Consider the following 16,362-nt stretch of genomic DNA (forward strand, 5'->3'; position numbering starts at 1 on the left):
GGATTTCCACCAGTATCTCATAGATCCTATTTGAACTGCAGACCTTCCTTTAAAAGATGGAGTAAAAAGCCCATCACGTGTGGCTCAGTGGTTGAGCGTTGACCTATGAACCAGGAGGCCATGGTTTGATTCCCGGTTGGGGCATATGCCCAGGTTGCAGGCTTGATCCCCGGTGTGGGGCGTGCAGGAGGGAGCCAATTGATGATTCTCTTTCATCATTGATGTTTCTCTCTCTCCCTCTCCCTTCCTCTCTGAAATCAATAAAAATATATTTAAAAAAAAAAGATGGAGTGAACAGAAACAAAAGGACTTGGGCCCTAGCCAGTTTGGCTCAGTGGATAGAGTATCAGTCTGCGGACTTAAGGGTACCAGGTTCAATTTTGGCCAAGGGCACGTACCTCAATTGCAGGCTCGATCATGTGGAGGCAACCAAGGATGTGTCTCTTTCACATCAATGTGTTTCTCTCCCTCTCCCTCTCCCTCTCCCTCTCCCTCTCCCTCTCCCTCTCCCTCTCCCCTTCCCCTTCCCCTTCCCCGCCCCCGCCCCCTGCCCCCTGCCCCCCTCCCTTTCACTCTTTCTCTAAAAATCAATGGAAAAATATCCTCGGGTGAGGATTAACAACAAGAAAGGACTTGGGCCCCTAACTGCTTTGGCTCAGTGCATAGAGCGTTGGCCTGCAGACTCAAGGGTCCCAGGTTCGATTCTAGTCAAGGGCATGTACCTTGGTTGCGGCCACGTACCAGGAGGGAGTGTGCAGGAGGCAGCTGATCTATGTTTCTCTCTCATCAATGTTTCTAACTCTCTATCCCTCTCCCTTCCTCTCTGTAAAAAATCAATAAAAATATATTTTAAAAAAAGGACTTGGCACTGAAGGTGCCGTCCTGGATCTTTTTTTTTTTTTTTAAGTTTATAATGGTCTTTATTATCCATGAGTGAGTGAGATCATGTGGTATTTTTCCTTCATTGACTGGCTTTTTTCACGTAGCATAATGCTCTCCAGTACCATCCATGCCGTTGCAAATGGTAAGAGTTCCTTCTTTTTTACAGCAGCATAGTATTCCATTGTATAGATGTACCACAGTTTTCTAATCCATTCATCTACTGATGGGCACTTAGGCTGTTTCCAGATCTTAGCTATGGTGAATTGTGCTGCTATGAACATATGGGTGCATATATCCTTTCTGATTGGTGTTTCTGATTTCTTGGGATATATTCCTAGAAGAGGGATCACAGGGTCAAATGGGAGTTCCATTTTTAGTTTTTTGAGGAAACTCCATACTGTCTTCCATAGTGGCTGCACCAGTCTGCATTCCCACCAGCAGTGCACGAGTGTTCCTTTTTCTCCACATCCTCTCCAGCACTTGTCGTTTGTTGATTTGTTGATAATAGCCAGTCTGACAGGTGTGAGATGGTACCTCACTGTTGTTTTGATTTGCATCTCTCGGATGATTAGTGACTTTGAGCATGTTTTCATATGTCTCTTGGCTTTCTGAATGTCCTCTTTTGAAAGGTGTCTATTTAGATCCTTTGCCCATTTTTTGATTGGATTATTTATCTTCCTTTTGTTAAGTTGTATGAGTTCCCTATAAATTTTGGAGATTAGGCCCTTATCAGATATGACATTGGCAAATCTGTTTTCCCACATGGTGGGTTTTCTTGTTGTTTTGTTGATGGTTTCTTTTGCTGTGCAGAAGCTTTTTATTTTGATGTAGTCCCATTTTTTCATTTTCTCTTTAGTTTCAAGTGCCCTAGGAGTTGTATCAGTGAAGAAATTGCTTTGGCATATGTCTGAGATTTTATTGCCTTTGGATTCTTATAGAATTTTTATGGTTTCCCGTCATACATTTAAGTCCTTTATCCATTTAGAGTTTATTTTTGTGTATGGTGTAAGTTGGTGGTCTAGTTTCATTTTCTTGCATATATCTGTCCAATTGTCCCAACACCATTTATTGAAGAGACTATCTTGACTCCATTGTATGTTCTTGCCTCCTTTGTCAAATATTAATTGAGCATATTGGTTTGGGCCGATTTCTGGGCTCTCTATTCTATTCCATTGATCTATCTGTCTGTTCTTGTGCCAGTACCAGGCAGTTTTGAGAACAGTGGCTTTGTAATACAGCTTGATATCTGGTATTGAGATCCCACCTACTTTGTTCTTTCTCAGGATTGCTGCAGCTATTTGGGGTCTTTTTTTTATTCCAGATGAATTTTTGGAGAGTTCGTTCTAGATCTGTGAAGTATGCCATTGGTATTTTAATGGGAAGTACGTTGAATTTATAGATTGCTTTGGGTAGTATGGACATTTTGATGATGTTGATTCTACCAATCCATGAACACGGTATGTTCTTCCATCTGTTCATGTCTTCCTCTATCTCTTTTTTCAACGTCCTGTAGTTTTCTGAGTAGAGGTCTTTTACCTCTTTAGTTAAGTTTATTCCTAGGTAGCTTAATTTCTTTGATGCGATGGTAAATGGGATTGTTTTTTTAGTCTCTCTTTCTAAAAGTTCACTTTTGGTGTATAGAAATGCCTCAGATCTCTTGGGGTTAATTTTGTATCGTGCTACATTGCCAAATTCATGTATTAAGTCTAGTAGCTTTTTGATGGAGTCTCTAGGGTTTTGTATGTATAATATCATGTCATCTGCAAATAAGGACAGTTTTACTTCCTCTTTTCCAATTTGGATGCCTTTTATTTCTTCTTCTTGTCTAATTGCAATGGCTAACACTTCCAGTACTATGTTGAACAGGAGTGGTGAGAGTGGGCATCCCTGTCTTGTTCCTGTCCTTAAGGGAAATGGTGTTAGTTTTTGTCCATTGAGTATGATGTTGGCTGTGGGTTTGTCATATATGGCTTTTATTATGTTGAGGTATGATCCTTCTATTCCCACCTTGCTGAGAGTTTTTATCAAAAATGGCTGTTGGATTTTGTCAAATGCTTTTTCTGCATCAATTGATATGACCATGTGGTTTTTACCTCTCAATTTGTTTACGTGATGTATCACGTTTATTGATTTGTGGATATTGTACCATCCTTGCATCCCTGGGATAAATCCTACTTGGTCATGGTGTATGATCTTTCAGATGTACTGCTGGATCTGATTTGCTAAGATTTTGTTGAGGATTTTGGCATCTATGTTCATGAGGGATATTGGCCTGTAATTCTCTTTCATTGTGTTGTCTTTACCTGGTTTTGGTATTAGGGTGATGTTGGCTTCATAGGATGAGCTTGGAAGTGTTCCTTCCTCTTGAATTTTTTTGTAGTAGTCTGAGGAGGATAGGTTTTAGTTCTTCCTTGAATGTTTGGTAAAACTCCCCTGTGAAGCCGTCTGGTCCTGGGCTTTTGTTTGCTGGAAGCTTTTTGATGACTGCTTCAATTTCTTCCATAGTTATTGGCCTATTGAGATTTTTAGATTCTTCCTGATTGAGTTTTGGAATGTTGTATTTTTCTAGGAATTTGTCCATTTCCTCCAGGTTGTCTAGTTTGGTGGAGTAGAGCTGTCCATAATATTTTTTTAACAATCCTTTGTATTTCTGTGGGGTCTGTTGTTATTTTGCCTCTATCGTTTCTGATTTTGTTTATTTGGGTCCTCTCTCTCTGTTTCTTGGTGAGCCTGGCTAGAGGTTTGTCAATCTTGTTTATCCTTTCAAAGAACCAGCTCTTGGTTTCATTGATTTTCTGTATTGTTTTTTTTTTTTTTGGTCTCTGTGTCATTTATTTCTGCTCTAATCTTTATTATCTCCTTCCATCTGCTCACTCTGGGGTTTTCTTGTTGCTCTCTTTCTAATTCTTTGAGTTGTAGAGTTAGATGATTTACTACCATTTTTTCTTGTTTTTTGAGATAGGCCTGTAGAGCTATAAACTTCCCTCTCAGGACTGCTTTCATTGCGTCCCATAGGTTTTGGATTGTTGTGTTTTCATTGTCATTAGTTTCCACGATGATTTTAATTTCTTCTTTGATCTCATTGGTAACCCAATCAATATTTAATAACATGCTATTCAGGTTCCAAGTGTTTGAGTATTTTGGGTTGTTTTTATTGTAGTTTATTTCTAATATTAGGCCATCGTGATCTGAGAAGATGCTTGGTATGATTTCAATCTTCTTGAATTTGGCGGGACTTTGTTTGTGACCCAATATGTGGTCTATTTTTGAATCTGTCTCATGAGCACTTGAGTAGAATGTATATTCCGTGGCTTTGTGTTGAAGTGTTCTGAAGATGTCAAGTCCATCTGATCTAGTGAGTCATTTAGGATTGCTGTTTCTTTGCTGAGTGTTTGTCTAGAGGATTTATCCAGTGATGTCAGTGGTGTATTAAAGTCCCCTACTATGATTGTATTGTTGTCGATCTCTTCTTTGATATCTTTCAGGAGTTTTTTTTATGAATTTGGGTGCTCCTGCATTGGATGCATATATGTTTACCAGGGTTATATCTTCTTGTTGTGTTGATCCCTTTAATATTATGAAGTGGCCTTCCTTATCTCTTGTTATGGCCTTCACTTTGAGGTCTATTTTGTCCGATATAAGTATTGCTACCCCAGCTTTCTTTTCATTTCCATTTGCCTGAAAGATATTTTTCCATCCCTTCACTTTCAGTCTGTGTGAGTCCCTTCTAATGAGGTGGGTCTCTTGTAGACAGCAAATGTATGGATCATGTTTTTTTATCCATTCAGCCACTCGATGTCTTTTGGTTGGAGCATTTAGTCCGTTTACGTTTAAAGTTATTATTGAAAAGTACTTGTTTGTAGCCATTTCTTTTTTTGTGTGTGGCTGTTTTCTTTCTGAGCTTTTTGTTTCTTCTTTTTACACCCGTCCCTTTAGCATTTCTTGCATTGCTGGCTTGGTGGTGATAAACTCCCTTAGCCTTTTTTTGTCTGTGAAGCTTTTTATTTCCCCTTCAATTTTGAATGATAGCCTTGCTGGATAGAGTATTCTTGGATTCAGTCCTTTGCTTTGCATCACTTTGTAAATTTCCGTCCATTCTTTTCTGGCCTGATGTGTTTCTGTTGAGAAATCATTTGATAATCTAACGGGAGATCCCTTGTATGTAACTTTCTGTCTCTCTCTTGCAGCCTGTAAGATTCTCTCTTTGTCCTGAACATTTGCCATGGTAATTATGGTGTGTCTTGGTGTGGGTCTTTTCGGGTTCACCTTGTTTGGGACTCTCTGTGCTTGTGTGACTTTTTTCTTCCCCACCTCAGGGAAGTTTTCTTATATTATTTCTTCGAATAGGTTTTCTAATCCTTATTCCTCTTTCTGTTGTTCTGGCACCCCTATTATTCATATGTTGTTTCATTTCATGTTGTCCCAAAGCTCCCTTAGGCTCTCCTCCTGTCTTTTAATTTTTTTCTCCAAGTGCTGTACATTTTGGGTGTGTTTTGCTTCCTTGTCTTCTAATTCACTAATTCGGTCCTCCGCTTCTCCTAGTCTACTGTTGATACTTTCAATGGTGTTTTTTATTGCAGCTATATTGGTCTTCATTTCTTCTTGGGTCTTACTTAAGTTGTTGATTTTTTCACCTGTTTCTTCTTGCTTCTTGTATATGTTGTTGATTTTTTCCTCCATCCGGTTTATGCACTCTAGGACCCTTATTCTGAATTCTTTTTCTGTCATGTTGCATGCTTCTGTATCACTTAGCTGCTTTTCTGGAGAGTCCTCCTTTTCTTTCCTTTGGGGTTTCTTTGTCTACCCATGTTTGATCTCACTGACATATCTAGATGTTGAGTCGTTCAGTGGCTGCTCCCTGGGTGGCAGTGGCTCCTTGGGCTCTGGTTGTTCCTCGGGCGGTTGCGGTAGCAACTGCTCCTCATTTGGCAGCAGCTCCTCTGGTGGGTGCTGTTCACAGCTTTGGTGGCTCTTCTGGCTGGTGGGGGGAGGCTTCACGTACAGCTGCTGATCCTCAGAGGGTGTGGTGATCAGGAGGCTGCTGTTGCTTGGATCTGCTGGGTTGATTTAAGGGCACATAATACAACACAACAAGGCACCCGTCCTGGATCTTTTAACTCCAACTTTAGTTCCACACAAAATTCATTCCTCAGTAGTGTACCCAGGAAATGACAAAGGACTATAGGGAAAAGTATAGTTGTTAGTCAGTTATTTAATCTGAAGTGTAGTGGTTAAATGTTAAGGTGTAGAGTTAGATGTAACCCTATCAAAGGTTGAGGAATGGCATATCTTTCTAATGCTGGTCTGTTATTTCTCTAACTAGGCTTTTTAAAAATAAATACATTTTTTTATTGCTTTCAGACAGGGAGGGAGAGAGAAACACCAATGATGAGAGAGAATCAATGATAGGCTGCCTCCTGCATGTGCCTCACTGGGGATAGAGCCCACAACCGGGGCATATGCCCTGACCAGAAATGGAACCGTGACCTCCTGATTCATAGGTCGATGCTCAACCATTGAGCTACCTTGGCTAGGCTCTCACTAGGCTTTTGATACTTGTGTTTCAGGCTGACAGGATAGAAATTTATTTTTGTACAACAGTCTTTCCTTTTTATGCATCTGTAAGTTAAATATTTAAATTAATATTTTCATACTTTATGTTGAATCTAGATTGTAGTTAATTCCACACTGTAATTACTGTCATTTAATGATAAAATAGTTTCACAATATATTAAGAACTGGTAAATTACATTAACTGGGGAAGTAAGGAAATTGGACTTATATTTGTAGGTATTGATTTTTCATCTTTTAATACTTTAGTTTACTTCTTTTCTCTAATATGTCATCAAAATGGGGTATGGGTGGACAAGAGGTGCATATCAGAAATTTACTAAAGGTACAATTAGAATAAAACCTTAGAGACTGAGGACGGAATCAGGACTTTTACTGATTAAGGACATTTCAAATGAAACTGTTTTATGTGGTTTTAGTACTTGAGATTTCCTGATTTGATGTTTAAATACAATATGACCTTTTCTCCCAGAGGGTGAGCAAGAAGCCATTGACTCTAAACCAGAGTCCACTAGAGATGAAAACCTTCAAAAGCCTGATGTAAAGGATGATATGTCTAATCCTGTTGTTCCAAGCAGCTCTGTTTCTGAGAAGATTCCATGTAGTCCACAACTTTCAGATTTTGGACTTGAGCGGTACCTGATATCGCAAATTCCACCAAACCCTCCACAGGCAGTAAACAATCATAAGAAAGAGCCAAACATGTTAACTCCATCTTCCAAACTGTCACCAGTTGAAGTACTAAAAACTCCTAAATGTGCACTAAATATGGATGATTTTGAGTGTGTGACTCCTAAATTAGAGCACTTTGGTATCTCTGAATATACTGTGTGTTTGAATGAAGATTACACAATGGGACTTAAATATGTGAAGAATAAAAGGTAAGCAGCTTTCTTAAAAGGTACAGCTTATCTAACTTCCTATATCTTTTGTATTTATTGATTTTTTTTTCCTTGAAGTATGATGTTTCAGACTGAGGTCTTCAGATACTTCTTATTTCAAACTTCCCTGAATCACCAATTCTAAGTAAAGTGTGAGCTGTAGATTTTTTCAGGTTAGATGCTATAAAAGGAGTGACACTGGCCTGGAAAAAAAAGATGTTTGGTAAGATAGAGAAAGAAGAATAAAATTAAAGGATTGCCCTGGCTGGTTAGACCCAAAGGATCTCAGGTTCAATTACCTGGGTTGCAGGTTCCATCCCTGGCTGGGTTGGGGCGTGTATGGAAGGCAACCCATGAGTGTCTTTCACATCGTTGTTTTTTCCTTCCTCCCTCCTTTCCCTCCCGCTCTAAAAATCTATGGGAAAAATATCCTTGAATGAGGATTAACAAAAAAGTATGTGTGTGTAAGTAAAGCTACAGTAAGTAAAACAGTATAAAACTGTCACAGAATAGACCTATAACTGGGACAAAATTGCCCAGAAACAGATTAATTTATATCAGTGGTTCTCAACCTTCCTAGTGCCGCGACCCTTTAATACAGTTCCTCATGTTGTGGTGACCCCCAACCATAACATTATTTTCGTTGCTACTTCATAATTGTAATTTTGCTACTGTTATGAATCGTAATGTAAATATCTGCTATGCAGGATGTATTTTCATTGTTACAAATTGAACATAATTAAAGCATAGTGATTAATCACGAAAACAATATTAATTATATGTGTGTTTTCCAATGGTCTTAGGCGACCCCTGTGAAAGGGTCGTTCGACCCCCAAAGGAGTCGCAACCCACAGGTTGAGAGCCGCTGATTTATATAATGAGTTGAACTTATTAGGGCTTTCCTTTAAGTCAGAGATTCTTAATCTACTTCTAAGTCAAAACTTTCAATACAGAATGGTTCTTAAGCTTTTTTGAGCCATGTTTCCACTTTTTTTTTCTTCTTGATTTCAGAGAGAGGAAGGAAACAGAAGGGACAGCAATATCATTGATGAAAGAGAGTCAATGATCAGCTGCCTCCTGCACACCGCCCCCCCCCCCCCCCCCCCCCCCCGCCCCACTGGGGATTGAGCCATAAGCCTGGCATGTGTCCTGACTGGTAACTGGGAATCGAACCTCAACCTCCTGGTTCATGGGTTGATGCTCAACCACTGATTTATACCACTGGGCTATACTTTTTTTTTTTTTTTTTTAATGTATTTTTATTTTAGAGAGGAAGGGAGAGGAATAGAGAAACATAAATGATGAGAAAAAATCATGGATCAACTGCCTCTTGCACACCCCCTTCTTGGGATAGAGCTCATAACACTGGCATGTGCCCTGAGAATTGAATCATTACCTCCTGGTTCATAGGTCGATGCTCAACCTCAGCCATACCAGCCGGGCTGGGCTGTACATTTATTTTTTTAAAAAAAACAATTCTTTTAGCCCTGGCCGGTGTTGTTCAGTGGTTCAAGCATTAGTCTCCACATAAGGGGTCCCAGATTCTATTCCGATTCCCAGTCAAAGGCACCTACCTGGGTTGTGGGCTCGCTCCCTGTACCCAGTCTGGGTACGTGCAAGAGGCAACCAATCTCTATGTCTCTCTCTCTCTCTCTCCCTCCCTTCCTTCTACTCTTTCTGAAAAAGCAATGGAAAAAATATCCTCTGGTGAGGATTAACAAAATAAATAAATAAAAATAAATAAAAAATAATTCTTTTAAAGAGAGAGAAACATCAATCAGTTGCCTCAAACTCACAACCTGTGTATGTGCCCTGACCAGGAATCAAACCTGCACTGCTACCTTTTGGTGTACACGATGACACCCCAACCAACTGAGTCATAAAATAGGAGTGAATATTCCTCCAGGCTTGATGATTTATTGTAAGATTAAATTTTCCCAGAGGTTTAATATTAACTTTTTTTTACCTTATAATTTCCCTATTAATCATGCCAGTGAGGAAGCTGTAGAAACAGAACCAGTGCCCAGTAATAGCACCACTGCTAGCCTCATAAACCAGCAATTGGAAAAAAATGGTAAGTATGAAAATCAAGTTACTTCTCAGCTATACTCTTTCCAGATGATCTTTGTACAAAAATGATGCACCACATACATATTCTAATAGCCTTCTGCATCTTTTCAGTTGGTGACATCCAGTTCTGTTAAGTACCACCATTCATTTCATTCACGTTCAGCATGATTTCATACGGGAGAAAGATAAAATTTTCTTTCTTTTTGTACTCTTCCTTGTTATATTCAGTATTTGTCAGTTTGTTTGTTTTTAACATTTTAACTTAAAGCATATAAATATACATTCATTCACCAATTTTTTGATATAGAGCCAGTAGCACCCTTTTTAAGTTTAGCCTCAGCCTATTGATTAGAGTTCTACATTATCTTATATAAACTACACTCGGAATACATCAGCTACCATTCAAATTTTTTTTAAAGAGTACAAGAACTTAAAGAAAATTTCATGTAGTTTTCTCATATTTGTCCCAGCAAACTGAAAACACTGGTTTTCATGAAAATATAAAATAAAAAAATTCTAGTTTTATGATTTCTTTGAATAATTATTTATACTTGTCTGATCTATACCAAATTTATTGGCAAATCTTTTAAAGTAACTTGTCTTTATGAAGTCTTTCCAGAGTTTTAGACATTATTTTCAGAAATATTTTCTCTACTAATTTCACTGACTTGTTATTAAATTAACAAGTACCTCTGGCATAAACAGGTGTAACAAAATGCAACTCATTCATAGTAAGCTTAGAGCTTAACTTATAAGAAAAAACATGACTATATTAAAGAGTAGCCTATTTTTTTAAAAAGGAGAGAAATTGGACCACTACCTTCCATCATACTCAGAAATCACTTCCCAGTGGACCATAATAAGGGAGACTATCTTTTATGACTTCCTGCCTGAAATCCTTCAGTGGGCCATCAGCAGTATCCTATATAATAAAAAGCTTAATATGCTAAGTGTCTGGTCATCTGGTCGGTCGTTCAACCAATCAAAGTGTAATACCAATGCTAATGATATGCTAAGGCCACTCAGCCGCTTGCTGTGATGTGCACTGACCACCAGGGGGAAGATGCTCCCATGGGTAGGTTAGCTTGCTGCTGGGGTCCGGCCAATCAGGACTGAGCGAGACTGGCTGGACACGCCCTGGAGCCCTCCCGCGGTCCGTCGCTTGCTGGCCAACCTCCCATGTCCCTCCCTGGCCCTGATCGTGCACCACTGGGGTCCCTCGGCCTGGCCTGCGCCCTCTTGCAATCCAGGCTGAGGGGCCCCCCCGCCAGTGTACGAATTTTGTGCACCGGGCCTCTAGTCTTATGAAAAGAATTGAAAGCTTACGTTTACCCATTAGTAATTTGGTTAAGTGGAGGCTTATTAAGAGAGTTTATGTTGTATTTTTGTTTGACCCTATTTCTACGCCACAAAAGCTATTAAAATTTTTATAGTCTGTACTTATTAAAATTTAGTAATTTCTTTACCATTTTTTTTTGTGTTTGCCATTGCTTTTTTGTTTTTAATACATTTTTATTGATTTTTTACAGAGAGGAAGGGAGAGAGATAGTTAGAAACATCGATGAGCGAGAAACATCGATCAGCTGCCTCCTGCACATCTCCTACTGGGGATGTGCCCGCAACCAAGGTACATGCCCTCGACCGGAATCGAACCTGGGACCTTTCAGTCCACAGGCTGACGCTCTATCCACTGAGCCAAACCAGTTTCGGCGCCATTGCTTCTTATAGTTCACTCATTCCTTCTGGGTTTAGTTTTCTGGTTAAAGTACTGCCTTTAGCAGTTCTTTCAGAGATGGTCTATTCTGTGTTAAGTAATCTCTAGTTCTGGATGACCCCCATGGGGATAGAGCCTGAGACCAGGGCATGTGCCCTGACCAGGAATTGAACCAGTGACCTGTTGGTGCATGGGTCGACATTCAGCCACTAAGCCACACCAGCTGGGCTTTCACTCATTCTTTTTTTTTTTTTTTTTTTTAATTTTTTTTATTGTTGAAAGTATTACATATGTCCCCCTTCTTCCCCCTTCTAACTCGCCAGAGAGTTCTTTATATAGTCTACAAATCCTTTATCTGAGAAGTGTTTTTGCAAAGATCATCTGCCCATCTGTGGTTTGTCTTTTTTTTTTTTTTTTTTTTAATATATTTTATTGATTTTTTACAGAGAAGAAGGGAGAGGGATAGAAAGTCAGAAACATCAATGAGAGAGATCGATCAGCTGCCTCCTGCACGCCCCACAGTGGGACGTGCCTGCAACCAAGGTACATGCCCTTGACCAGAATTGAACCCGGGACCCTTGAATCCGCAGGCCGACGCTCTATCCACTGAGCCAAACCGGTTCGGCAACTCATTCTTGAATGATAATTTAACACGATATAGGTGACTAGATCAACATAGGTCTTTCTTCAGTATTTTAAAGAAATTATTCCATGTGACCTGGTATCTATTGCTGATGAGCAGAGGGCTATTGGTCTGATTAGCTTTTCTTTATAGAAAATCTCTTCTTTTTGATAGCCTATAAGTTTTTATCTTTATCTTTGACATTCTTCATTTCTCTATAGTATGTTTGTTTTCATGTATTATGTTTATAATTTGGGATGATTTTTTAAACTAAGGACTCATCTAAGTCTGGAAAATACTGACATTATCTCTTTAATAATATTACTTTCCCCTAATTCCTCAATTTTTTTCTCCTGAAATTCCTGTACGATATACACTGAATGGCCAGATTATTATGACCACCTGACCTTTGTAGGCAAATTAGCTATAATTTCATGCTGAAGTTGCTAGAGGGCCAGACCATTATAAACGTCTGAATAGCACAGCATACCTAAGTATCGTTGCTGATCAAGTTCATCCTATCATGTTGATGGCGTATCCCAATGGAGATGGCTTCGTCCAACAAGACAATGCGCCATGCCACGGTGCTCATATTGTGCAGGAGTGATTTCAAGAACATGAGGGAGACTTTACCTTGCTTGGGTGGCTCCCACAATCACCAGATCTCAATCCAATTGAGCATTTATGGGATGAAGTTAAAAGAGCCATCAGGCAGCTGGTTCCACAACCATCAAATCTCACAGAACTGGACAGTGCTATTCATCAGGCATGGTGTCTGATTCCTCGCATCACTTTTCAACATCTTGTGGAGTCAATGCCAAGAAGAATCGCCGCAGTATTGAAGGCAAAAGGTGGCCCAATGAAGTACTGCTGGGGTGGTCATAATAATCTGGCCGGTCATAATAATCTGGCCACTCAGTATATATTGAAATTTACCCTTTAGCCTCCTCAGTTTAACTTCCATTTGATAGCTTCCTTCCCTTTTTCTTTGCTACTTTGTGCTTTAGACATCCTTCCAATTGCTGTTTCTCTCTTACACTGAGTCTAATTTATTATGTTAACCGATCACTTGAATTTTTACTCTAATGACTACATTTTTTGTTTTATACGTTTTTTCTATTTTTCCTTCTGTATTGCTCTCTTGCCTTAAGATTTCTATGCCTCCATTTATCTCTTTGAACATTTTAAACACTTGTATCTGAAAGACTCTTAATGTATTCATTCTCTTGTTTATCACTTTGATTGTCTTTCTTGGGGCTTGTTTCCTCACATGCCTTTAATTTTTAATGCATCTTTTTTTTAATTAAGTAATTAATTATTTGTTTATTGTTTAAAGTATTATAAATAGTACATATGTCTCCTTTTTGTTCCCAATTGACCTTCCCCCAGCCTCCCCTACCCCCCCGGCACATGCCCTCACCCTCCTCCCAGTGTCTTGCATCCAATGGTTATGCTTATATGCATGCATACAAGTCCTTCGGTTGATCTCTTACCTCTCCCCCCCCGCCCCCCCGCCATCCCTCCCCAGCTTTCCCGCTGTAGTTTGACAGTCTGTTTGATTCTTCTCTGCCTGTGTATCTATTTTTCTTCATCAGTTTATAATGTTTTTTATTATCCATAAATAAGTGAGATCATGTATTTTTCTTTCACTGACTGGCTTATTTCACTTAGCATAATGCTCTCCAGTTCAATCCATGCTGTTTCAAATGGTAAGAACTCCTTCTTTTTTATAGCACTGTAGTATTCCATTGTGTAGATGTACCATAGTTTTCTAATCCACTGATCTGCTGATGGGCATTTAGGCTGTTTCCAAATCTTAGCTATTGTAAATTGTGCTGCTGTGAACATAGGGGTGCATATATTCTTTCTGATTGGTGTTTCTGTTTTCTTGGGATATATTCCTAGAAGTGGTATTACTGGGTCAAATGGCAGTTCCATTTTTAATTTTTTGAGGAAATGCCATACTGTTTTCCACAGTGGCTACACCAGTTTGTATTCCCACCAGCAGTGAAGGAGGGTTCCTTTTTCTCCGCATCCTTGCCAGCACTTGTCGTTTGTTGATTTGTTGATGATAGCCATTCTGACAGGTGTGAGGTGGTTCCTCATTGTTGTTTTGATGTGCATCTCTTGGATGATTAGTGACTTTGAGCATGTTTTCATATGTTTCTTGGCTTTCTGAATGTCCTCTTTTGAAAAATGTCCATTTAGGTCCTTTGCCCATTTATTGATTGGGTTGTTTATCTTCCTTTTATTAAGTTGTATGAGTTATCTGTAAATGTTGGAGATTAAACCCTTATTGGAGATAACATTGGCAAATATGTTCTCCCATGCAGTGGGCTTTCTTGTTGTTTTGCTGATGGTTTCTTTTGCTGTGCAGAAGCTTTTTATTTTTATGTAGCCCCATTTGTTTATTTTCTCCTTAGTTTCCATTGCCGTAGGAGCTGTATCGTTAAATATATTGCTACAACAAATGCCTGCCATTTTGCTGCCTATGGCTTCTTCTAAGATTTTTATAGTTTCTCATATTTAAGTCCTTTATCCATTTTGAGTTTATTTTTGTGTATGGTGTAAGTTGCTGGCCTAGTTTAATTTTTTTAGAATTAACTGTCCAGTTTTCCTAACATGATTTACTGAAGAGACTGTCTTGACTCCATTGTATGCTCTTGCCTCCTTTGTCAAATACTAGTTGAGCATAATGGCTGTGTCGATTTCTTGATTCTTTGTTTTGTTCCACTGGTCTATATGTCTGTTCTTGTGCCAGCACCAGGCAGTTTTGAGAACAGTGGTTTTGTAGTATAGCTTGATATCTGGTATTGAGATCCCTCCAACATTGTTCTTCTTCTCAAGATTGCTGAAGCTATTCGGGGTCTTTTTTTATTCCAGATGAATTTTTGGAGAGTTTGTTCTAGGTCTTTGAAGTATGCCATTGGTATTTTAATGGGGATTGCATTGAATTTATAGATTGCTTTGGGTAGTATGGACATTTTAATGATGATGATTCTACCAATCCATGAACATGGTGTATTCTTCCATTCGTTCATGTCTTCCTCTATCTCTTTTTTCAGCGTTCTGAAATTTTCTGAGTACAGGTCCTTTATCTCCTTGGTTAAATTTATTCCTAGGTATCTTAATTTTTTTGTTGCAATGGTAAATGGGATTGCTTTTTTAATTTCTCTTTCTGTGAGTTCATTATTAATGTATAGAAAAGCCATAGACTTCTGGGTGTTAATTTTGTATCCTGCTACATTGCCGAATTAATTTATTAAGTCTAGTAGTTTTTTATGGAGTCTTTGGGCTTTTCTGTGTACAATATCATGTCACCTGCAAATAAAGACAGTTTACCTCTTTTCCAATTTGGATGCCTTTTATTTCTTCTTCTTGTCTGCTCACAATGGCTAGTACTTCCAGTACTATGTTGAACTGGAGTGGTGAGAGTGGGCATCCCTGTCTTGTTCCTGTTCTTAGGGGAAATGGTTTTAGTTTTTGCCCATTGAGTATGATGTTGGCTGTGGGTTTGTCATATATGGCTTTTATTATGTTGAGGTATGATCCTTCTATTCCCACCTTGCTGAGGGTTTTTATCAAGAAAGGGTGTTGGATTTTGTCAAATGCTTTTTCTGCATCAATGGATATGATTATATGATTTTTATCTCTCTTTGTTTATATGGTGCATCACATTTATTGATTTGTGGATATTGTACCATCCTTGCATCCCTGGAATAAATCCCACTTGGTCATGGTGTATGATCTTTCTAATGTAATGCTGGATTTGATTTGCTAGAATTTTGTTGAGGATTTTGGTGTCTATGTTCATGAGGGATATTGGCCTGTAATTTTCTTTCTTTGTAGTGTCTTTATCTGGTTTTGGGATTAGGGTAATGCTGGCTTTGAAGAAAGAGCTTGGAAGTGCTCCTTACTCTTGAATTTTTTTGAATAGTCTGAGGAAGATAGGTTTTATTTTTTCTTTGAATGTTCGGTAAAACTCCCCTGTGAAGCTGCCTGGTCCAGGGCTTTTGTTTGTTGGACGTTTTTTGATTACTGCTTTAACTTCCTCCATAGTTATCAACCTATTCGGATTTTTTGATTCCTCCTCATTGAGTTGCTTATAGTATTTTTTTACGATTCTTCGTATTTCGGTGGGGTCTGTGTTATTTCACCTCTTTCATTTCTGATTTTGTTTATTTGGGTCCTCTCTCTTTGCTTCTTGATGAGCCTGGCTAGAGGTTCATCAATCTTGTTTATCCTTTCAAAGAACTAGCTCTTGGTTTCATTGATCTATTCTGTTGTTTTGTTTTGTTTTTTGGTCTCTATGTCATTTATTTCCGCTCTGATCTTTATTATTTCCTTCCTTTTTTTTGTTGCTCTTTGTCTAATTCTTCAAGTTGCAGAGTTAGATGGTTTATTATCAATTTTTCTTGTTTTTTGAGATAGGCCGTAATGCTATGAACTTCCCTCTCAGGACTCCTTTCATTGTGTCCCAAAGATTTTGGATTGTTGTGTTTTCATTGTTGGTTTTTTCCAGGATGTGTTTTATTTCTTCTTTAATCTCTTTGGTAACCCACTCATTGATTAATAGTGTGCTATTCAGCCTCCAAGTGTTTGAATTTTTGTGATTGATTTTA

General features: G+C 38.8%; 1 protein-coding gene across 4 annotated transcripts in view; it reads left to right on the forward strand.

The window, feature by feature from the left end:
• The window catches only part of SKA3 (spindle and kinetochore associated complex subunit 3), a 46,075-nt gene that overhangs the window by 10,529 nt on the left and 19,184 nt on the right, over window positions 1–16,362 (forward strand). For all 4 annotated transcript variants that reach the window (XM_036297557.1, XM_036297554.1, XM_036297555.1 and 1 more), the window contains exons 4-5: window positions 6,926–7,334; window positions 9,329–9,408. In XM_036297557.1, the coding sequence (XP_036153450.1) occupies window positions 6,926–7,334; window positions 9,329–9,408 (489 nt within the window). The remainder of the gene's footprint in view (window positions 1–6,925; window positions 7,335–9,328; window positions 9,409–16,362) is intronic.

Source organism: Myotis myotis, unplaced genomic scaffold (genome assembly GCF_014108235.1).
Source record: "Myotis myotis isolate mMyoMyo1 unplaced genomic scaffold, mMyoMyo1.p scaffold_m19_p_3, whole genome shotgun sequence".
NCBI lineage: Eukaryota > Metazoa > Chordata > Mammalia > Chiroptera > Vespertilionidae > Myotis > Myotis myotis.